The sequence below is a fragment of the Paramisgurnus dabryanus genome, chromosome 6 (assembly GCF_030506205.2).
Source record: "Paramisgurnus dabryanus chromosome 6, PD_genome_1.1, whole genome shotgun sequence".
NCBI classification, from domain to species: domain Eukaryota; kingdom Metazoa; phylum Chordata; class Actinopteri; order Cypriniformes; family Cobitidae; genus Paramisgurnus; species Paramisgurnus dabryanus.
Window position 1 is genome coordinate 49945551 of NC_133342.1, and position 25079 is coordinate 49970629.

The 25079-nt window shown below is 38.5% G+C and overlaps 1 protein-coding gene across 1 annotated transcript in view; it reads right to left on the reverse strand.

Annotated features, from left to right (window-relative positions):
• adcy1b (adenylate cyclase 1b) overlaps positions 1-25079 on the reverse strand; it is a 550524-nt gene that overhangs the window by 274628 nt on the left and 250817 nt on the right. Inside the window, exon 5 of the mRNA XM_065272926.2 lies at positions 10864-10991. Coding sequence (XP_065128998.1) covers positions 10864-10991 — 128 coding nt within the window. The remainder of the gene's footprint in view (positions 1-10863; positions 10992-25079) is intronic.

Below are 25079 nucleotides of genomic sequence, written 5' to 3' on the forward strand. Positions count from 1 at the left end.
CAACAGAATGGGATCTCTTCTTTTTATTTTCTGCAAAATATGGGCACTTCATTAAATTAACACGATGCACGTAGTCTCTCCCGCTCACCACAATATTACTGGGGAGAGATGCAAGAGAGCATGAACAGGTCTGACCTCAGCAGCATCACACAGTGCTCTCAGGCAAAAGGTATATGTTTTTTACATCACTATAATTATGACATTATGGGGAAATAAATTAAAAACATATGATAATCAATATAACACCAAATGATATAACAACAACGGTGTATAAACAAATCATGTTACAACTCTTCAATAAAGATTTTTTCCCATAAAGAGTCAGTTGTGTGTTCTTTTTTAGTAATATGCACTATATCTTTATACATGAAAATGAAAAAGTTTATGAATTATTGTATTAACACATTGCAATCACGTAACTACAATCAATGTTTCTAAACAACACACAATGTATACACTATAAACCAAATATTGTTTTCAATTAATCATTGTAATCATTTACTGGGTTTTATACATTTTAAATGAGTAAAAGTAATGCATCAATCTGTAAATAGTTATCATTTTAAATCAATTTTATATGAAATAGATCCCTTTTTTATATTTTATGAACTTCATACCTGCAAAATATGGGCACTTCATTAAATTAACACGATGCACGTAGTCTCTCCCGCTCACCACTAGGGGTACACAACACCAGCTTGTTAGCAACACGTGCGTCACACAAAGTCCCATATAACTCATATAAAACATACAATCCATCAAGGTTTAAACATAACACATACAGATTGTATTGCTTTAACAATTTCATGAACTGTTTTTAACAAATTACACTGAAAACATACCAATATTACTGGGGAGAGATGCAAGAGAGCATGAACAGGTCTGACCTCAGCAGCATCACACAGTGCTCTGAGGCAAAACAGCTCTCTCGCTCAACAGCGCCACCGTGTGCGTCACCAATAAGTGCCCCAATGACAACAAATACTTCAGATCTAGTTCCCATACAGTTTTTTTCAAGTATGAACATAAATGCATACAAAATACAAAGAGAAATAAATTGTAATATAAAGGAACTGCATATGGGAAGTTTTGAGAAGTTCACAACAAAAATGTGAATGATGAAATAGAAAAGTAAAAGAATTATAAAGAAATTAGAGAACTGTTTTGTAGCCAGTTACATGTGCACAACCATACATACGGACATATTATACATATTCATAATATTCAAATATTACCGCAAGTAACATTGATTTATCAAATACCAACAATGGTAGACAGAATACACACAAGTGTACATAACAATGACGGACAGCTACCAACAATGGTAGACATTGATGAAAAAGGGAATTAAACTTGTCATGCCATATTGTTGCTTTCGTCAACGAAAAGTATGACGAAATATAGTCGTCAACGAACCTTTTTCACGTGACAAATACAAGACGAGACGCAACGAAAATGCTGGTCATGTGACGATGACTATAATAAAATGTATAGTGCAATAGTGTTGATGAATAAAACGAGACTAAAAGTGGTTTACAAAATAAAAACTAAGCTAAAATGTCTCTTCATTTTCGTTGAACAAAACGAGACGATATGTTATAACGTTATTTCGTCTTTCACCCATCCCAGCATCTCCGCGCCCCCGCCACCTGACTGCAGTTGATCACGTGTGTTGGTGGCGCTGCGCAGATCAATCAAAACATGAAAGTACCGCGAGAGTGAGTAGAAAGCATGCGGAGCAGTCTGCTCTCGCGATGCTTTGATATCATACGGCTCCGTTTGCACATTAATGGGCATTTCAAACAGTGTACGCGGCAACCGCGAGTGTTCCTTTAGTACGAGACGTGCGGAAAGCGGAGAAACAGGGGCGGTTACAGAGGTCAAGCGGAGCTGTTCTACACGCCTTGCTCGTGCACCTAAGATCCTCTCCCTTTTACGGACACGACTCTTCATGGCAGTCACTGTTGAAGGTAAACACATTTCCACTAAATGGTGCACAAAACGCTTCCACTACATGAGAAAAGTTGTAGCCGCGCGGGGATTCCGACCGGGAAGACGCAGCATTCATAAATATGGATATTTCTACAACAACCCCGCGCGGTTTACCCTCAGAAGACCTTTGTTTATCATCCTGGAGCCATTTGGATTTAATTTGTGAAGGATGGATGCACTTTTTTTAGACTTGAAGGTCGTGGACTATGGGTGGACCCCGTAACATTACATTTAATCAACTGAAAGATCTAAAACATTTTATAAAATATCCGAAAATGTGTTTGTCTGAAAAACGATGGACATATGCAACTCGGACAGCTTGGGGGTGAGTAAATTATGGGTTTAATATCATTTTTGGCCGAACTATCCCTTTAAATGTTGTTGACTCACATGTGCGTTGTTAACTCTCCGGATTTTATGTTACAGCACTCATCCACTCTTTCAATTCTCCACATGCACTGTTTGTTTACAGTGTCACGTGAGCAGCTACACTGCAGGTTCGACTTAATTTGGCGCTAAGCAGACCTCTTGGTGATGTCAAAGTACCGCGAGAGCGATTCAAAGCAGATTTCTCCTTGTGATAACTGGAATCGCTCTCGCGGTACTTTGCTGTCACTCGCCAGTGGATTCTTGTGGCGCCACAGCAGTCTGCTCCCCAGTCACTTTCGCGCCGCTAAAGTAATTTGATTTGATACGCCGATAGGATTGCGCAGATACCTGCGTATAACGTAGACTACACCACTGTTTATACTTTACATTTTCTGCGTTTTCTGATGTCCTTTTCCTTTTTAATTTCGGCTTCGCGCTCCCACTTAGCTTCTCCATGTGTCATTTTTTTTCTGTCGTAGCATCGCCTTGCGTCACGTAATGCTCTGCGAACCTTTGACCCACCTCATGTCCACATGAGACTGACAATCAACCGCTCTCAACTCACGTTCAAAGTCATAGGCAGCGCAGCGTTTCTTTGTGCAGCGCAAAAGCCCGTGTTGACAGTTTTAATATGAAGCGGCCAGCGGGAGATTACTAGATACAGTATTTTGCTTGTGCCCTTGCTGCCCTGGACCCTCTAGAGGTCTTGGGCCCCTGGGCAATTGCCAAGTTGCCCGTATGGTTAATCCAGCCCTGTATATAATTGAATATTTGTATGATTGTAGTTTGTGCTTATATTATTTTGTCTATACTACTACTAGGTCATTATATTATATGGGTTAAATAGAATTGCATTACTAAAAAGAGACTAAAATACAATTTCACTGACTAAAACTAGACTAAAATGTCATCAGTTTTCGTCGACTAAAACTAGACAAAAATAGTCATGGATAAGTCTGACTAAAATAAGACTAAAATGCCCAGGGCCCGATTCCCCGATAACGTTCACTTTTAGCGTGCTAAGAAGACTCAAAAAGATATATCTTACCAAAGTTGTTGATGTTCCTAAGTGTGTTCCCCGAAGTGTCTCTTAGGAAGCTTCTTAACACGCTGCCTCTAAGTTCGACGTACAATGTCGCTGTCCCAAGTGAAGGTGCTGAATAATTTGCGATCGATCACTCAGGGATCGATTTTCCACTTCACCCGAAGGTGCATTAAGACGTTAAGAAAGACTACACGTTATATACAAATGGAACATTACTCAAATTATTCCAGTCACATTTATTTTAACATAGTTTAAGTTATCCGTAAAATATAGACTATTAATTAAATGATCAAATTGTCAGTAATACGGGTAGACGAACCGGGTATCCCTCGCTATTTATCCACCCTCCTTATCCCGTTGTGCCACTTGTGCCGCTTCTTGACATGGGTTTTGACTTTAAAAAAATATGTAATACACTTTTATACGAATGTTAAGGTACTTAATAATCAGAATTGATTGGCAACAGGGGCGGATCTACCGGGGTGGCACAGGGTGGCAGTTGCCACCCTAAATAAAAGCATTGCCACCCCATATGCCACCCCAGCGCTGGTATCCTAATATATCTAATATATACCCGAGTAGGCTCTTTTAACCAGAAAGGCAATGGAGTTTTTCTCTGCGTGTGTTTAGGGGTGGGAGACACGTATCTGACGATGATTGGTGTGTGTGTCTTAGAGGGGGTGGGACAACCACATAGCTGATGATGATTGGCTTAATTTCCATCGTTAGCCAACCAGAGGCTTCATACACAAGCACGAACAGTCAGTCCCAGCAGAAAGTCTTTTACAGTATAAAAAAAGTCTTGCCAACTTGGTGACTTTGTCGCTAGATTAAGAAACTTTTTAGACCCCTTTAGTGACTTTATTAAAAAAGCGACACGGACAAATCTAGCGATCTTTTCTGGCGTGGTTGGAGACTTTTGGAAACTGCCGTGAAAGGATGCATCGCCCCATCCAAGGCACTCACATGCAGCTCGGTTCTCGCGCTGCAGTCATCCCTTCCGAGTCGCACAAACCCGCAACAACAGAGCGATGACAAGTACAACGATCTCAAAACAAAGGTAGCGGACGCAAGCACAAAGTATAAAAAGCACAACAAACTTTTCCATCGTTGCGGTGAAAGGCAAGAATGTTTATGAACGTGCAACTTATGCCCATGAAGAAAGAGTCTCTTCACGTCTGTAGCGAGTAATTCTGATCTAATAGGCACCTCACATCATCACATGCAGCCAAAACATTAGTGGTTTCTCTTTAGTGTCTTAAAGTGATTAAATTGAGCATCACATCAGCAAATCAGAGTACTGAATACGGTCATATTTTCAAGATAAATGTTGCTTCAGGATAAAATACAAAAATTACTGTGATTGTTTAATATTGCCTGAGGTAACGGTAGTTGCTTGGTAGTTATAACTGAACTGCAGGTTTGTGTAAGCAGTAAATATCTTTTAAGCAGTTCTTTCTAGCCCGTCATGTCTTGTTAGCTACTGCAGCAATCAAAATATTCCATACGTGCATATGAAATCACTCGTTATGATATAGTCTAATGTTTTTATTTGTCTTCATTAAGGAGACAAAACTATTCAGTGTTGTGTATGTTTAGAAAGCTTGAAAGAACTTAATGTTGCATTTTCCAGGATACTATGAAAAGAAAGGCTGATATCCATTTTTTTACCAAAAAGAATAGAAAAATCAAATACTATGGGAGTGGAAGGTACAAATAAAACAGAAAATATGTTGTGGAAGGGAGAGGAGTAGATGAAGTAATGAAAGAAAGAAACATAGAAATGGATGGTGAAGAGCTAAAAGAAGTGAAAAAACAGAAACAATCCATCATGAAGTGAGTGAAAGGATTAAAGAAGAGGGTTATGAGAGAAAGAGATGTGTGCCTTTCAAATATGTTTTACATTAATATAAACTAGGCAAACCTATTTTATTTATATAATAGTCTATATACCATTATGTTCAACCTTGCTCATCATGGTTACAGTCAGTGTTTTTAGATAATGGTAAGATGTATGTATTAACTTAGTATTAAGACAAAGTGTGCTACAGTAGAGATGCTAAAGGTAGCTGCTTGGGTACTTATAGGAACATTTGTTGTTGCATTTTTTTATGTTATAAAAATTTGAGGTCCAGCGTATACACCGAATATAGTATATACAGTATATAATTTCTTGTATCCACGACAACCATGCAAGGATGCTTACTGCCACCCCTCCTAGTTCTCATGCCACCCCCTTGCCACCCCAAAAATATTTTTCTAGATCCGCCTCTGATTGGCAAGCAGCTGCAGTATTTCTGTTTAATGCGGTATTGCTTACCATTAATGTTTTCAATAAAAAGCAACCTAGTTAGATAGAGAATATGGTCTGAGAAGATCTAGCAGCTCCATAATGAGTTGTCTTGGAAGGCGATTTTTTTATTTAGCCACGTCAGGCAAAATGTCAAAAGGTTTAAGGGTTGACGAATAAAAAAATTGGCATTTATTTAATGTATTTTGACTGTTCTTGATTGTAAGTCAATTATTTTTACAGTATGAATCATATTATATGTATAATATATATTTATTATGTTTGGAAACAGTTTTAAAACAAACAGTAGAGAAAAAAAGAAAAGAAAAAGACAGGCTATATGTTAAAAGACATAAAACTGTCAAATATGAAATATTTAATAAATTGTATAATAGAATACAGGATATTATTGCTTTTTAGTATAACCAATTGAAATCTTTAATCTTTCTAAATAAATTATAAATGTAAAGTGATGAAAACGCTATAAACATAGAGGGAACAGACTTCAATGAGGAACAAACACCGGCGCCGTCTTTGATTCATTAGTTCTTATACCAAATAAAGTCAACTGCATAAATAGTCCTGTATCCATTGCAAATTTTATTATAAGTCTTAAAAATGTCCATAACATAAAATCATTGTCAGCATACCATAGTTTGACTTGTACTGCGCTGCGCTGATTTCTAAAGACTGCGGCGATAGCGTTTTGCGCTCAAACAACACTAAGAGAGAGCTTACGAATGGTCCAGACCAACCTTACGAAAGTGTGACTTACAGAAGATATACTTAGCGTACGAACGTTTTGGGAATCGTGCCATAGAGTTAAGAGAGAGGTTAAGGAATAGGTTAAGAACTACATAGCGATAAGAACGTTTTGGGGAACCGGGCCCAGAGTTTTAGTCAATTAAAACTTGACTAGGCTAAAAGAGTATGAACGTGACTAAAACTAATAAAAACTAAAATGCCAGGTAGACACAAAGACTAGAATAAAACTAAAATTAAAACAGGCTGCCAAAAACATCATGTCATCGGATTTAGTATCAAATAATACTCAATATATATAGTTTTTTAATACCGTATGCACACATTTTTCTGTCTAGTCATGTCGGAAGGCACGTGTGAACGTAAAGGCTGCCATCTAGTCGTGCAGACGCATTGCATTTTTTCTTATTTACATAGGGTTCAATTGGATCTTTTAAAGTGAAAATAAAATAATATAGACATGTTACTGCAATGTTTTTTATCTTGGGCATCTTCACATTGGAGTCCCGAGTTCAAATAAAAAATTGGGTTTAGATATGTTAAAGAGATCCTGAGATATGAACTTCTTCCTGTTTGGCGACTACGCCACAGGTATCTTTTGGGCTGTGATGGGCAAATGCTTCCGAAAATCAAAAATCCTTCTAGTAACTTTTGTGAGGCTTGGTCCAAGGATTGTGTACGTCGAGTTTCGTGAAGTTTGGACAAAATTTGTGACCTGTGAAACTTTTTTAAGGTTTTGTGTTCTATCCAATATGGCGGAAGAACGACATGGATCTGTGACTTCATCTTCTCAAGCAACTTACACCGGTACTGCCCGAACATTTTAAAGTTTGACCAGTGTCTCTGTGTCAAACGGTCTAGTCGCTTGAGCTGACACAAAAAATCTACCCGGGAATAATAAAACTTAAGAAGAACAATAATTGTGCTTTTGCAAGCACACTTAAATATTTAAACTTATTGGTTTTTATATTCTGGTCTCATCTGCTTACCTGTAAACCGTATGTTTTTTTAACGTTTATACTGAATTTTGTTTTTTTAATATCAATGTCTTAATGCCTTATGTCTGCGCCGCATAATACATCATTGTCTTTATGTTTTATGGGAAACACTTCACGCAAAACTTTTACGTGCTGTGCTTGTCTACTTGCCTATACATAGTAGCCTTATGCGTACGCAAATTCTGCCTTATGTGCGTATGCTCACTTTAAGGGTGGAGTCTACGCAAAGTTTTGTACATGAGGCCCCAGCTGTTTCAGGAAAAGTTTAGCCAGGCATAGGTAGATCTGTTTGCCTCCCCAGAGACCACCCATTTGTTTGCTCAAGTATGTATTTCCCCCAGTGAGGCATATTGTACAAGTCCTATGCAAGGACTGGAAATAGGACCAAAACATCTTGTTAAATTGCCAGTGGTGTTTCTCAGAGCTGATGCCACTGATAATGGCTCCTACCTGGCCAACTTTCTGTCTCAGGGGACTGCATGCAGAGCTTAAGACCAGAGGTCTTCCACCCTGCTTCTGGAGGCCACTGTCCTGCAGCCTTGTTAAAGCATTGTTCGAACACGCCTGTCTGTAAATTACAAGTGAATCTGAAGACCTTGATAAGCTTGTTCATGTGTGTCTTATCAGGGTTGGAGTAAAACTCTGTGGGTCAGTGAGCACCCAGGGGCTGGGTTAAAGACATCTGCTTCAGACAGTCTGATCAGCTCATTATGTTGTAATGCTTATTATGCTTTTGTGAATTGTTGTCAAAACAGATGTTTTTGAACTACAGTATATGTGTATTTATTAGGGCTGTCAAAATTAATTTAAAATGAATTAATTAAAGTTAATAACGCGTTAACCCAAATTAATTTTATCGGCACTAATTTTATTAACACATTATTAACGCAACACACAATTTCTGTTTGACCCACAGCTGGATGAATTGAGACGCAGCAAGTGACCGGCGCTGTCTAGATAAGTCTGAGGTTTTCATAAAAATAAGAACATTAAGCTCTCGTCTAGCGAATCCAATTCTGTAAATGGTCATTAAATAACTAAAATGATCTTTATCTGCACGTTTCCTGAGAGGTGTACTGTCCCAAATCCATAATCTAAAGCAAAGATCTTCTTGTCTTCTTTCACCTTTTGGTTTAGTTTTTAAAGCATTCAGAAATTATAGAAATAGACTGCAGGACTTGCTTGATGTTAAAATAATTATTAAGAGAGATAAAGTTCGGGACCTGATTGATGTTAAAAAGAGTTATTAAGAGTGACAAGACTCAAAAGCGATGTCTGACGCAGACGTCTGAAGCGCATGCACACAAACACACGAGTGCGCAACCCCGATATAAATAGACATCTAACACAAAATGACAGTTTTAAAAATATCTGTTTTGACAAGAATTCACGGTATGACCTATAATCTGTTATATGTGAAGTGAATGTTTGGTTAACTGTTGGGGAAAAGTATCTGTTGTGTAACATTATATTAAACCCTTGCATTAGTATCTTAAAGCAGTCTGTCTCAATGTCAAAATTAAACAATAAAAGAAAAACATATATTTGACATATATTGATATTGTTTTTGCTCTGCGTAAACAGGTATAGTTCTGTCATGCTTTGTCAGATTCCAACAATTGTTTCAATTGTTTTGAAGTTTTTTTAATAGAGAATGTTAAAATACAAATAACACATTTTTGAAAATTTGCTCATCCCAACTGAATTTGCCAGTATGGTCACAAATGATGCAGCAGCAAACAGAAATGGAGAAAGAGCAAGGTCTTCTAAAGGGAAAATCATATATAAAACTATGGTTGATGGTTCTGTTAAAATTGTAAACAGGCTGTTGTAAACATACTTTTGCATATAGCACATATATTGACCAAATCCATGCTGATTAGAGCATTAAAAACTTGAAAAGTGTTACATTTAGGTAAATTAAGAACAGATAAAAATGTGCGATTAATTTGCGATTAATCGCGAGTTAACTCATGAAATCAAGAGATTAATCTAGATTAAATATTTTAATCTATTGACAGCCCTAGTATTTATTAGTGCTTGCCCTTGCTCGTCTGTGCGTTTCGAATCTGTCAGTTAGCGCAAGTCTTGTCGATCTTAACTTTTTAATGTAAACCAGATCACAAACTTTATCTCTCATTATAACTCTTTAAATATCAAGCAAGTCCTGCATTTTATTTTCAAATTCCTGCATGCTTTTAAACCGAGACGCACATGTGGATGGACACGCATCTTTGAAATATTAGGTTAATCATTTAGGACGATGCACCTCTCAGAAAATGTACAAATAACGATAATTTTAAATGTTTCATTATTAGAGTATTGGGATGCTAGACGAGGGATTAATGTAGGCTACTTATTTTTTCTGAAAATGGAAATGTTTTAGACAGAAACTTAGACAGAATGGGTCACATAAAACACTGTGCTGAAAGACATAATAAATACTTAAAGGTGATGTACAGTATTTTCTGCCCTCTCAGGTTTGTTATTTTAACGCCACAATACATGTGAAAATGAGAAGTTTGTTTTCAATGCATATAGTAGAATCAAGTTATTTGTCTTTTTGATTTGTATTAGTATTACATTCTTTATATGTATTTACAGTTATTTAAGTTAAAAATATAATAAAAAGCAAAAAAGCATTTAAAATGCCATTTTCATGTAATTTTACAAACTTACAAACCCGCCACTTCCGGTTTGATCTGAATACAAATACAGATACAAATAATTTTGAGATTGTTACAAATACAGATACAGATACAAATACTGACTCCACTGCACACTGGTCTAATATTTTCAGTGAACAGATAAAAACCTTAAACAGGAAAATGTTAATTTGATGCACCAAACACCAAAAAAAAAAAAATTTCTTATAGGTATATTTTTTTCTTATATAAACATGGAGAAATCCCAAAACTACAAAATCTAGTGTTATGGTAGAGAACAGTATAATCTAAGATAATTATTTGAAAGTATTGTAACATTACATCTATTGTGTTATTTAGAACTGTGTGCATTTTGTGTAGCTACTTTTGTCTCTGGTGTTGACATTAAGCATACAGTAACAGCCACAACTGCCCAGATTGCAAATTAATTTGTAATATTTTCCATATGGCTACAGTGGGAGTTTTTGTGGCTCTTGAGAAATGCTGCTAAATATCAGGGTAAGATTATACTACTTTAAAACAGTAAATATTTGACACTGCCTGTGGTATAATGGTTTAAACGTAGGGATGCTAATACTGTGGGTTTGACCCTCTTCTTAGTGAACTGTTTTTGTGTGGCAACCAATAATTTTGTGCCCTTGAGAGAAGACACTTCACTGCAGTTTAGTCCAGGGTATATGTAGTACATGTCAGCCTTCAGTGTCTGAGATAAATAATGTCTGTAAAGGGTGAAAAACTTACGTGATGGTGTCAATCATGTCCAGTCCCATCTCCACGCAACAGTGAGCATGGTCAGTTTTGGGTTGAGTTAGTCCTGAAACACAGTAGTAGCAGTCACCCAGAATCTTAATCCTCCTACAGTGATTCTCCTACAAACATACAGAGATGAAGGTAAACATTTAAAAAACTGGTCCTGAAAATGTTTGGTTACAACCATGTACCACTGTTTCCTTATGGATTAAGACGTTGTGTCCATGATGACACTAGGGTTTTGCCCTTGGGAACCCATTGTTTCTGAACTTGAACTTCAAAAGGTCAATAACATTGGTGAATGGAATTAACCTGGAACAGTGTTTACAGTTGTAACGAAAGAATAGTGAGATAGCTGCCAGGTAACCAATGGAAAACACTGAAATGCTATCACTCTCAGCAGATAGAGAGCATTATTGAGAATATACCTTGCCAAAGGGGGAATATGTATGGATAAGGGATATGGTCTAACCCAGAGGTCCCCAACCACCGGGTCGCGACCCAGTACTGGGTCATGGACAAGTTGCCACCGGGTCGCAAGAACGTCCCGAAAAAATGTGTATAATAGCCACGTAATAGCTTAATCGGGTATTTTGTACTGTAAGAGCCGACTTCAAATAACATCAATCATTTCCACTCTTGAACAGAGCCACGCTCTCTCTCTTTTTCTCCGCCACTCTCTCTCTCTACAAGTGCATCAGCGATCACATTGCTGTCATTAGAGTTTAAGCATACAGTACTTCCAAAACACAATCGATCAAAGAATTGTGGAGGTATGACTTTATGAATCATTTGCAAATGTACGTCGCAATGATGTACATATGCGGAGACGTTCAAATGTGTGCCTCTGCGCCCAGCTGCAATTCTTCTGGCATCTCTCCTCCTTCACTGCATTTTTCTTCTCTTCTGTTACTTGGAATTGGGGCTCGAGCCCGACCAAGATTCGAGCTGCCTTCGAGAACAGCAAGCCAAGTTCGTTTAGGTTCCATTAATTATTAAGACTAAATGGGCAGGCAAACTAGTAAAAACAATGAAAGTAAAAATCAATCCGCCAAAAATATGGTTTTACACGTCTACAAAAAATATACTATAGCCTAAATAAAGCAATTATTAATTTTCCTAATGCATGGTTGTCATCTTTACCTCTGTTTAAAATGTACATTTCGAAAAGGAGGATTTTCAACACGTTTGAACAGCAACTCAGCGAACCCAAACCCCCCCCCCCCCCAATCTCACCACCCGGTCCGCGGATTTTTTTTAAAGCTGAAACCGGTCCGTGGTAGAAAAAGGTTGGGGACCCCTGGTCTAACCTATCGGAAAAATAGTAAAATAGGCAAAAGATCAAGGCGTAGGGCTGTGAGGGTTGTAATGATCACCACACCACTGCAGTGTGCACGTCACAAATTATGAAAAATATAAACTACAATCTAACCCAGTGAGATGTCTTCAGGTTCATGTTAACGCAAACAGCCAGCAGCCGCGGAGTTACTGCGCTATTTGCAAGGAAAGGCAATTGATATCAGTGATGACTTGTTGGCTTGGGGGTGGAACAATGAGGCAAGATATTGGACGTTTCTCAATCCAAAGGCTGTAGCCTCCGGAAGTCGGATTTGCAAGCTGCATTCGCCATAAAGACGAATGTCTTATTTCATAACTTTAACAATTATAAAATTGACTATTATTCTTTGTTAATCATACATTGTTGTAATATGCTTATGACTTGCAAATGTAACTCAGTTAACTGAAATAAACCAGGCTTGAGGACTTGCAGTCTGCATATGCGACCTCTGGAGGCTGCCGCCTTCGGATTGAGAAATGGCCGTTCTTTCTCTCTTGGTCACTTAATGTTGAGAAAAAGTATCATTCTGCGCTACCAGTACAACATCAGAATGCGTTTTCAGTGTGGCTGGAAACATTATTACCCCAAAAAGGTTTCTCACTTGTTGTTTCACTGATGGAAGTGCTACAATAAACACTCAGATAGGCACCGATCCCGTGGGTTCTCTGGCCGAGCACCCACTGAAATGGCCAAGCACACGTGCACAGTTGTTTCACATTTAATTCATGTCGCATCTAAAACCACGCAGAAATGTGACCACGCTGCTTTCCTCCTCTTCAAAGCACGTGGGCGCTTCAGAGCATCTTTCGTTGCTAAGTAACCTAAGCATTGCATGACCCTGTGACGAGCACACACCGGTGGAGAAAAAATTTGGTGCCTATGAACACGCACGTTTGTTAAGAACTGTATATCTGATACTCATTGACATTTCAAAATATATGTATGCATTATATATATAAGACTATATGCATCAATAACCACATGCCTGCATGCACGAAACCCCCCCCACAAACACACAATCTATAACAGGGGTCTCCAACACGTCTCTCGCGAGCTACTGGTAGCTCGTGTCTTAATTGCAGGTAGCTCGCTTGTGGGTTTATTTATATATTTTCTGTAGTTATGGTGCATTTGGATGTCTGGTTAGTGTTACAAGCGCCTGTGGTAGTAAAAACTGGGTGTGTGTTTGACGTCGCGTTGTAGACCGGCGTATCATATGACATCAGTAATTTAACAAGTATGATCCAAAAACAAACAGATAAGTCCGCGCACCTGCGCCGCGGCAACTTGCCAATCCGCGCAACACTGTGTCGAGAGTCGAGTCACTATGATTTAAAAGGATACTGTAGTTTTCGGATTTACTTTTGGTAAAACGAAAATACAGTCATTGTCACAACTTCAATGGGTTATAATCTCAAATTTAAACATCAAATGTCAAGAGATACCAGAGAGTCATACAAGCATTACATCTTGACTGAGAACAGGTGAGACGACACAGGACGAGATGACACAACTATCGCTAAAATAATAGCAAAAGACTTAATGCTGCTTAATATAATGAAGCTTAATTGTGCTTTGACTGGACGTGTTTAAAAGCATGCTGATGATGCACATCCACAACAGGAGTTAAACTTTCTGTCCAGTACATAACTTTTGTGCAGATGCACGTTGTATAATACATTTATGTTGTATCAAGGCTTAATATCATGTAGAGTGCGTCATATAGAAATCGCATCAGTTTGTGTTAATAAACCTTTTAGTTTCACTTTGTCACGCAGCTTTTCCTTTTAGAGGTTTCTGTTAAAAACATTTATTTCATTAATAATCTAGCATGTGTTTATTATTCTGTCATAGTTTCTGCAAAATTAAGTTTTATTTGAGTGTTTTTAATAAAAATATTTTCATTTTTACAATGACGCCCTTTTCCCCGCCCCCAGTTAATCCAATACTCGTTTTTCAGACCTATGGATTAATCAAAATGAAATAATGACATACATGCACATCCCTATTATGAATACAAAAGCAGTAAATACTCTGTATTTGTTTGGATCATCTTTCTATATCTGATCTTTAATAAATTATTTTCTTTATTCAAAATGTTTTTTTTTTTTAAGAATCCTACCCATATCTAAGAGGTGATAGAAAAGTATAAATAGGCAACCTGAAAGTTTTTTGTTGTTGTTGTTTAAAAGGATCTGTTCTTTCATTTGATGTATCGTATGTTAATGTTTAAAGAAAATCATTTTCTGGAAGGTATTAAAATTTTGTGAAAAATATAAAAAATGCTGGCACTGGCTGGCAAACTTTTTTTTAATGCTGGCGGGGAAAAAATATAAAAAATGCTGGCGCTGGCAAACTTTTTTTAAATGCTGGCGGGGAAAGAGTTCAAATCACAGTGAGATTTGTCTATTAAATCACTAATTTAAGTATTACGTGACACAAGTACAGTCTTGTTCAAAATAATAGCAGTACAATGTGACTAACCAGAATAATCAAGGTTTTTAGTATATTTTTTATTGCTACGTGGCAAACAAGTTACCAGTAGGTTCAGTAGATTCTCATAAAACAAACAAGACCCAGCATTCATGATATGCACGCTCTTAAGGCTGTGCAATTGGGCAATTAGTTGAAAGGGGTATGTTCAAAAAAATAGCAGTGTCTACCTTTGACTGTACAAACTCAAAACTATTTTGTACAAACATTTTTTTTTCTGGGATTTAGCAATCCTGTGAATCACTAAACTAATATTTAGTTGTATGACCACAGTTTTTTAAAACTGCTTGACATCTGTGTGGCATGGAGTCAACCAACTTGTGGCACCTCTCCGCTGTTATTCCACTCCATGATTCTTTAACAACATTCCACAATTCATTCACATTTCTTGGTTTTGCTTCAGAAACAGCATTTTTGATATCACCCCACAAGTTCTCAATTGGATTAAGGTCTGGAGATTGGGCTGGCCACTCCATAACATTAATTTTGTTGGTTTGGAACCAAGACTTTACCCTTTTACTAGTGTGTTTTGGGTCATTGTCTTGTTGAAACAACCATTTCAAGGGCATGTCCTCTTCAGCATAGGGCAACATGACCTCTTCAAGTATTTTAACATATGCAAACTGATCCATGATCCCTGGTATGCGATAAATAGGCCCAACACCATAGTAGGAGAAACATGCCCATATCATGATGCTTGCACCTCCATGCTTCACTGTGTACTGTGGCTTGAATTCAGAGTTTGGGGGTTGTCTTACAAACTGCCTGTGGCCCTTGGACCCAAAAAGAACAATTTTACTCTCATCAGTCCAAAAAATGTTCCTCCATTTCTCTTTAGGCCAGTTGATGTGTTCTTTGGCAAATTGTAACCTCTTCTGCACATGCCTTTTTTTAACAGAGGGACTTTGCTGGGGATTCTTGAAAATAGATTAGCTTCACACAGACGTCTTCTAACTGTCACAGTACTTACAGGTAACTCCAGACTGTCTTTGATCATCCTGGAGGTGATCATTGGCTGAGCCTTTGCCATTCTGGTTATTCTTCTATCCATTTTGATGGTTGTCTTCCGTTTTCTTCCACGTCTCTCTGGTTTTGCTCTCCATTTTAAGGCATTGGAGATCATTTTAGCTGAACAGCCTATCATTTTTTGCACCTCTTTATAGGTTTTCCCCTCTCCAATCAACTTTTTAATCAAAGTACGCTGTTCTTCTGAACAATGTCTTGAACGACCCATTTTCCTCAGCTTTCAAATGCATGTTCAACAAGTGTTGGCTTCATCCTTAAATAGGGGCCACCTGATTCACACCTGTTTCTTCACAAAATTGATGACCTCAGTGATTAAATGCCACACTGCTATTTTTTTGAACACACCCCTTTCAACTTATTCAACTAATTGCCCAATTGCACAGCCTTACGAGCATGCATATCATGAATGCTGGGTCTCATTTGTTTTCTGAGAATCTACTGAACCTACTGGTAACTTGTTTGCCACGTAGCAATAAAAAAATATACTAAAAACCTTGATTATTCTGGTTAGTCACATTGTACTGCTATTATTTTGAACAAGACTGTAGCTCTCGACCACTTATATTTTTTTAGAAAGTAGCTCTCCAATAACAAAAGTTTGGAGACCCCTGATCTATAACCACCGCACCACCGGGGTGAGTTTGTGCGTTACCAGGGGCGTCATGCACCAATTTTTTTTAAGGGGGCACAGTGTGCACATCTTACAGAAATGTGTGCATACATAGTGATGGTCGTTTTCGAAGCACTGCTTCATGAGGCTTCGAAACATTTACGAATATTTTGTTTCGAATCAGTGGTTCGGAGCTTGATTCAAACTGGCCTAAGTCACGTGATTTTAGCAAACGAGGCTTCATTACATCATAACTGCTTCGAAACGTTTCGAAAATCCGATGGTTCACCACTAGGGGAAGTTGATCACAAATGACCAGTGTCTAATATGTTTAGGTGAACTCGGGTCAGTTTTATTATGCAAGTTCATAAAACATTTATCCGATCTGACTAATAACACTACCAATTTGTCTACTTTTTGTTTATAGACAGATTTAATGACAAAAATGTGCATAATTAAAAGGGTAGTTAGTTTTAATGATTTGTTTGCCCCAAATAAAACTAAAAACACATAATACACTTTTAATTATGTCTTAATTAAGGTAAATATTTTTAAACATATTTTAATAAAGATCTTGCTTTTATTTTGTAAAAAAAGTGTAAAATGTTTGGACATATCTGCTTTTACAATCTTTTGACCAGCAGGGGTCGCCAGCGTGTGTGGTGTTTGGAACTGCTTTGAAAAACTGAATCAATTTTCGAAGCAATTCGTTCAATCAATATTATAGAGCTTTCAGTCTTTTCCATGGCACTATTTTGAGCCTTCCTGCCTTCATGACAAAAACCTCCAAAATAAGTGTGTTGACTAACTTTCATTTCAAATACTATTCAATCGGAATAATGACATATTGGCATCATATTTACATCTGGAACAGCATGTTTTTTTTATTTACGTTTTGTTTAATGACTTGTTTAATTGTGTCAATGCATATTGCACAACAACTGCATAGTCCTATACAATTAATGTAATTTTAAATCCATAAAGTTTATAAACAACGAAAATTACATAAGCTATAGCCACGTGATTGAGTTTAATTTTCAATAATGATTAAAAAAATGTTTAGATAAAAATTATTAGAGGAACAGATTTTTGCATTCAACTTTACCTCATATGTGAGCATTTGTGATTCCGCGCCCCCGTGAACTCTGGCGAACTTTGGGGTTGTACCAAGAAGATAAACCTAGAAATCTCTACTAATATAATGTCGAGACTGTCACATTTTAAACCATATTTTCTACACAGAGGAGGTTAACTGCACATTACCGTACTGGGGTTTGGAAATGTTGTGAGTGTTTCTTACACGTTTTAATTCCTCGGATAGCAAAATACAGCAGCAACAGCAAAGAGCTCGTGAGCGTGCCCTGACGTCGATGAAGTCAGTGACGCTGCAAAACATTGTTTTGTTTTTGAGTGTGCTCTGCACAACTACATTTAAAGTATGCCCTGCACATCTCACAGAAGCCCACCTATGCCTCTCTCTAAGAATTCTTGCTGCTGCCACCACATTGGCCCCATTGTCATGGACAATGACTCTCCTGTAGCCAGTCTGCAATGTTGGCTGCAGTGTGTCTCTCTTCTAAGGGCATTGTGGTTAGAGAGAGGGACTTCATCTCCCAATCTTCCCCTAAGAAGTGGCATATCACCCCCAGGTAGGCCTCTGTTGCCACACTGTTCAAAATGTCTGTTGTCAAAGCAACACACTCTGTTTGCTTTAGGACAGCTTTTATTTTTCTGTGATGTCTCTGTGTTTCTTCTCCATCAGTTGTGTGAAATATGTTCTTGATGGCAGGTTGTATTTAGGATTAAAAGTTGAGATCATGTCTCTAAAACCCTCGTCTTCCACCATGGACAGTGGTCTCATATCGGTCACAAGCATGTTCAAAATGCTCTCTGTAAAAATCGCAGCCTCTTGAACAGTGCATGACTGAGCTTGGCGAACAAAGTTGTCCATACTCATTTGTGATGTGCTGAGAGGGAGAAAAAGAGGAAAAGCAATTTAATAAAGAAAATTATGCATGACCATTCAAAAACATGTCTGGGGTTCTAACTATACAAAGCTTAACGTTAATGCAAATGGGTGAAGTGTCTCTTTAACAAATAATATATCATTTCTGGGTAACCTAGCAACCTGTGTGTGTGTATGTGTAACAGGGTTAATAATGTTACTATAAATGTTATGACTTTCACCAAAATTGCTGTGTTTTTGTTAATTTATTAATTGTTTGGGGACCCCTTGTGGCGACATTAAGTAATTAGTGGGTGAGGTGACTTGATTGTGAAACCACGCCCCACCCCCAGCAGAGAAATGTATCCGATGCTGAGAGGTGGTAGGTAAAATGTGCTCTGCTGAAATTAGATTTCTGTATAACTTAATATTTGTACATTTCACAAATAATGTTGTAATTGAAGTTCAGTGATGTTGTGAAGCGAGATATTAAGTGATTGTGACTGTATTTGATGAACTTTATAGAGTTTAGATGCAATTTGTTCACCATGTGCTTTGCATGGCTGACTCCATCTTTATTGAATCAAACACAGTTGAATCTCATATTCCTTTCGCTATTTTAGATAAGTGTAAATACCCACTGTCGCCAGAGGATATATATGTTCTTCTTGTCTCCATGTGGTTACAGGTATGTTAATTAGTTTGAATATTGACTGTTATATTGAAATAAATGCGCGCTGCATCACGTTTAAGAGTTTAAATCAACAGCAGAGAAATGTATCCAATGCTGAGAGGTGGTAGATAAGTGTAAATGCCCACTGTCGCCAGAGGATATATATGTTCTTCTTGTCTCCATGTGGTTACAGTAAACAACGCATGAAATGCAGCATCACAAAGATCCGCATGACTCAGATCTCCGTGTGGTTGCTGAAATGTCATATTTTCATTGAGGAACCAAGAAGACTGGACGAATGGTACATTGGTTGGTCGTTCCATTTACATTCTGAACTTTCTTGAGTTAAGCAAAACATTTGAATTTTTGATTCATTTGAATTTCGGAATCATCTTGAATTTTCGATTCAGTTGAACTTTGGACTCACTTTGGATTTTTGATTCAGTTTGAACTCTGGACTCGTTTTGAATTTTGGATTCATTTTGAATTTTTGATTCAGTTCGAACTTTAGATTTATTTTGTGCATTGGACTCGTTTTGAACTTTGGATTCATTTTGAATTTTTGATTCAGTTCGAACTTTGGATTCATTTTGAATTTTTGATTCAGTTATACCATTAGATTCATTTTGTATTTTGGACTCGTTTTGAACTTGAGATTCATTTTGTTTTTTTTTATATGTACTTTGGACTAATTTTAAATCTAGGACTCTGTTTAAACATGGCTGAATTTGCAATGTATTCGTGATTGAACTAAATCGGTTTATGCAAGAACATGTTTAATTTTTTTTGTAAGGGTTTTGTTTTAAATATTATTATTGTTATTATTTTTTTTTTATAGCTATTTTCTTTTAACCTTCCCCATCCATTTTGAAATAATGGCTGAAAAATTTCCTTCAGTCTATCATACTGCTAGCCCATTTGTCCCCAGAGGGAGAGGTGTTTTGCTCTCTGGGTTGAATAATAGTGGCATGACACGTAACGAATCATTTTGTGGAGGAACTGTCAATTTTCAGTCTATGAGCGATAGTGAAAGGGGTATAGGGCGTGGTCACTCCACAACTAATCAGACGGCGAGACCATTTTTGGGGGATGGGCCTTTTGTCTCCACTCCAAGAGCTGATAATACAGACCATGCATTGCAACAGTTGACAGATATGATGGGTAGACTCGGAACACAAATAGGTGATTCAATTATGGCTAGACTTGCTGAGACTGGAGTCATGAATTCCAATTGTAACTCCCAAAACAGCAGACATGTGGGCTTTGATAGCATCAGACAAAATACATCTCAAGTCACAGTTCATGTTAAAGCAGACAGAGAACCGGTGATATTTAAAGGTGATAGTTCTGATAAATACTCTGTCTGTGATTGGATTGAGTTGACAAAATCTCAACTAAACAAACAAAAGTGTCCAGTATCTGATCAAGCTGACGAAATCCTGTCAAGACTAATGGGCAAAGCAAGAGACATCGTGAAAATTGGGTTGAGGAGTGATGTTTCTCTTGATGTGGTACGCAACCCTGAAATTATCTATTCCATACTGCTCAAATACTTAAGCGATGCTTCTTCTTGTTTGCCTCTGGCTGATTTTTATTCCACATGTCCAGAGCCAAAAGAAAATCCAGTTGATTACTGGATTAGACTGAACAAAGCAGCTGATTTGGCTGAAGAAGGGTTGCGTAGACAGGGTAGAATTCTGGATAATTTTAGCATGGAACTGGCGCGTATGTTTGTGAAACACTGCCCTGATGCTGAGTTGTCATGCCTCTTTAAATGTAAGCCAATTGACGAGTGGAATGCAAGAGACATTCAGCGGAGGCTGGATTATTATCAGAGAGAAAAAAGAGCACCATTGAGACATGCTAGTCCTCATTTTTAAAACTTTGCTGCTGTTGTTCAGTGTGATGACCCACAACAACCATTTGAAAATTGTCAATCTGATGCGCAGACAAGTCGTCCCAATGTTCCTCAATGTACTGACACAGTCATCTCCATGGCTCAAAATGTGCGGAAGCCAGATGGGGAAATCTTTAGCCGCATAAAGAATATGTTGGAACAAGTGCTTGAGAAAGTAGAGCAAAACAACAATGCACACACTTCACACAGTGCTGATTTTAGACAAGGTGACGGAGTGAGGATATGCGATGTCTGTAGAGCGCGTACCCATTCCACCAAAACCCACTGTCTAAGAGAAAGATTATGTTTCTCTTGTTTTTCCGCAGGCCACACACATAGTGCATGTCCACGCAGGGTGTCTGCTCAGTGTAGTCAGACTAGGGGAAACTAACAGACCCGTATATGGTGGGGGGGTGTGCGGGTCTAGGTGGCAACTCCCATATGGCTGATGTTGATGTTGAGGCGGCATCTACACTGATCAAAGACTTTTGTGATTCAACTGACAATGTCGTTGTACAGAACTTTATTAAAATATTCCAGTCATCGTGGGAAACAAGTTAACTCTTGGCGGCATGCTTGATAGTGGGTCAATGGCTTGTACAATGAGTGAAAGCGCAGAGGCCAAACTCCTCGATGCTGGTGTGTTGAAAAAAGAGAATAAATCCAATTTTGATGTAGTTCTGATAGGCTGCGGCGGCAGTTGAGTAAAACCTAAATCAGCTTATGATGTTGAAATGGAAGTGTATGGCTGTAAGATCATTGTGCCTACCCTAGTTGTTCATGGCCAACTGGATGAACTTATAATAGGGACAAATGTAATCAAACATGTGATCCAGCAGTCTAAACGTTGTCCTGCTTACTGGAAAGCATTGTCTCATCCATGTTCAAATGCTGATTTAGAATCTGAACAGTTTCTTTCTATGTTAGCAGGAGTGGAACGTTGGAAAGGTGGGGAAATCCCAGATAAGATTGGTACAGTCAGATGTACTGCAGCAGTGTGTCTGGAACCCGACCGTGAATACCTGATATGGGGAAAGTTGGATAGGTCTTGTGACTTTTCTCCAGGTAGTATTGTGATGACTGAAGCCACTACTTCCAGATTAGCCCCCAGACAAGTATTAGTGGCTAGACTTGTCAGTCCTTTATGGGGTGACGGATGGGTACCACTGAAGCTCATTAACATGTCTCATCAGCAAATATTGCTGAGACGCAATGCAAAGATTGCTGATGTGTTTGCATGTGTGGCTCTTGAAGATATGGAAACTGCTGTACCTATCAGTAAGGAGGTTCCTCTGTTGAGCTATTCTCAGGTGGCCAACTCCACATCAAGCCAGGTTGGAGGGGTAGATGAGTTAAATGAGCAGCTTCTACGTGTTGGTTGGAGTGGGCTGGACATTAACTCATGTGAGGTTTCTGAGGGTTGTAAGAAACAACTTCTAGACCTTGTTTTGCGGTATGAGGATATTTTCTCCCGCCATCATCTTGATTGTGGTAAGGGTGAGGGGTTCATACACAGAATTCATGTTACTGATACCAGACCCTTCCGCTTGCTGTACCGTAGAGTGCCTCCGAGTCATTATCAGGTTCTTCGCAAAGTGCTTAATGAGATGGAAGAGAGAGACATAATTCGAAAGTCAACCAGTGAATTTGCCTCTCCATTGGTGCTGGTTTGTAAAAAGAATGGGGACCTGCGCATCTGCACTGATTTTCGGTGGCTAAATAAGAGAACGTCAAAAGATTCATACCCACTTCCCCACCAAGCTGATTGCTTGGCTGCATTAGGTGGTAATTGTTTGTTCAGCATGAAGAGAGAACAGGATACGCACAAACATGGTTTGCCTGACGAAGGTCTTTGACCGAAACGTTGCAGTTTTAACTACTTTAATAAAGGGACTTTTTACAGTGTGCAGATCTTTTTCTGTTAATTGTTTGTTCAGCACCATGGATCTCACATCAGGGTTTTACAATATGCCCTTGCATGTTGATGACAGGAAATATTCCGCTTTTACGACCCCGATGGGGCTGTATAAATATAACAGTCTTCCACAGGGGTTATTTAATAGTCCTGGTAGCTTTATGAGAATGATGACAGCAATTTTTGGTGATCAGAATTTCTTGAGCCTACTCTGTTATCTTGATGATCTTCTCGTTTTTGCTCCTAGTAAGAAGCTGCCTTGGAGCGACTGGAAATGGTCTTTAGCAGATTGCGTGGACATAATTTGAGGCTGTCACCAAAGAAATGTTATTTTCTCAGAAAGTCAGTCACGTTTCTAGGACACATAGTTGATGAGACAGGTGTCTCTACTGACCCTTGTTAAGTCGAGAGTATTACGAAAATGACTTGCACTGATCTGATGGAGTGTGATGGTGTGACTCCGAGTCAAAAACATATAAGGTAATTTCTTGGCATGGTAAATTATTACCAACATTTCATACCCAAGTACTCATCCATTGCTAGACCTCTCTTTGAACTGCTTGCAGGGCAGACGAGAAAATCTAAAGTTGGATGGAGATTGAAGCAATCTTCACAGGGCCGTAAGCTAAATCGTGAGCACTGGACTGATGACCATGTCAGAGCCTTTGAGATGCTGAAATCATCCTTGCTGAATAGTGTGGTTCTGGCTCATCCAAACTTTGATCAGCCTTTTATGCTTTCCACTGATGCTTCTGGATGGCCTTGGGGCTGTTCTTTCTCAAGAGTAACAGGGTGACACTATTGCCAGGCCTATTGCATTCGCTAGTAAATCACTGTCTCAGTCTCAAAGAAACTATCCTGCTCATAGATTAGAATTTCTGGCCTTAAAATGGGCAGTATGTGACAAGTTTAGCTATTGGCTTAGAGGCAATAAGTTCACTGTCTGCACTGATAATAATCCGCTAACCCATATCATGACGAAACCAAAATTGGATTGTTGCGCGCAGCGATGGGTAGCGAAGTTAGCCAGCTATGATTTTGACATTAAGTATGTCCCAGGCTCTCAGAATTCAGTTGCTGATGCTTTAAGCCGTGTGCCTTTTGTGAATGTGGGACGCAGATTGCTGAATGAATCGTTTGATCATCTAAGGTGCAATATGAAAGAGATGTCTGATGCTTCTGTTCAAAATGCGTTTTGACAGGCAGCGAGTGATGCTGGCCAATTCACCCACACAGATTCTGTTGTCCAGAATGTTACGTTAGTGTCAAGTGATGATTTTTCAGCAGTCCTGCAGTCTCACAACGAGTGGGAAGCTGGTGCTCGAGTACGTGCTCTGACCGCTTTGCAAAATTTGCCCCAGATGGTTGACACTAATTTTGACTCTTTCCCTGCTTACACAACGAGCTAACTTTATGATAAACAACGCAGTGACAAGATTCTCTCTCGTGTTTTGGAGTATGTAGAGAGAAGTCGTAGGCCCTTTAGGAGAGAGAGAGAAAAAGAGCCTGCTGTAGTTGTTAGATATTTGAAGCATTGGGAGAAACTTAAAATTGTTGATGGGGTGCTCTACAGCAGGGGTCCCCAACCTTTTTTTCACCACGGACCGGTTTCAGCTTTAAAAAAATTTCGCGGACCGGGGGGTGAGAGTATTGGGGTCGCTGAGTTGCTGTTCAAACGTGCTGAAAATCCTCCTTTTCGAAATTTACGTTTTAAACGGAAGTAAAGATAACAGCCATGCATAAGGAAAATTAATAATTGCTTTTTTTAGGCTATAGTATATTTTCTATAGACGTGTAAAACCATATTTTGGCGGATTGTTTTTTACTTTCATTGTTTTACTAGTTTGCCTGCCCATTTAGTCTTAATAATTAATGGAACCTAAACGAACTTGGCTTGCTGTTCTCGAAGGCAGCTCGAATCTTGGTCGGGCTCGAGACCCAATTCCAAGTAACAGAAGAGAAGAAAAATGCAGTGAAGGAGGAGAGATGCCAGAAGAATTGCGGCGACTCACGTTTACCATGATTAATGATGATTGCCAAGTTTAGGTTCCTTACGTTAAAAGTGTAGCCGTTAAAATATTATTAGCCCAATAGTTTATTTTGATCATGGTGCTACGATCGATGGATAATTCTGAAGTTGTTTTAAAGAAGAGTAAAATAATTACTTTTCAGTCATTTGCGCTGTCACACATTTGAACGTATCCGCATATGTACATCATTGCGAAGTACATTTGCAAATGATTCATAAAGTCATACCTCCGCAATTCTTTGATCGATTGTGTTTTAGAAGTACTGTATGCTCAAATGAC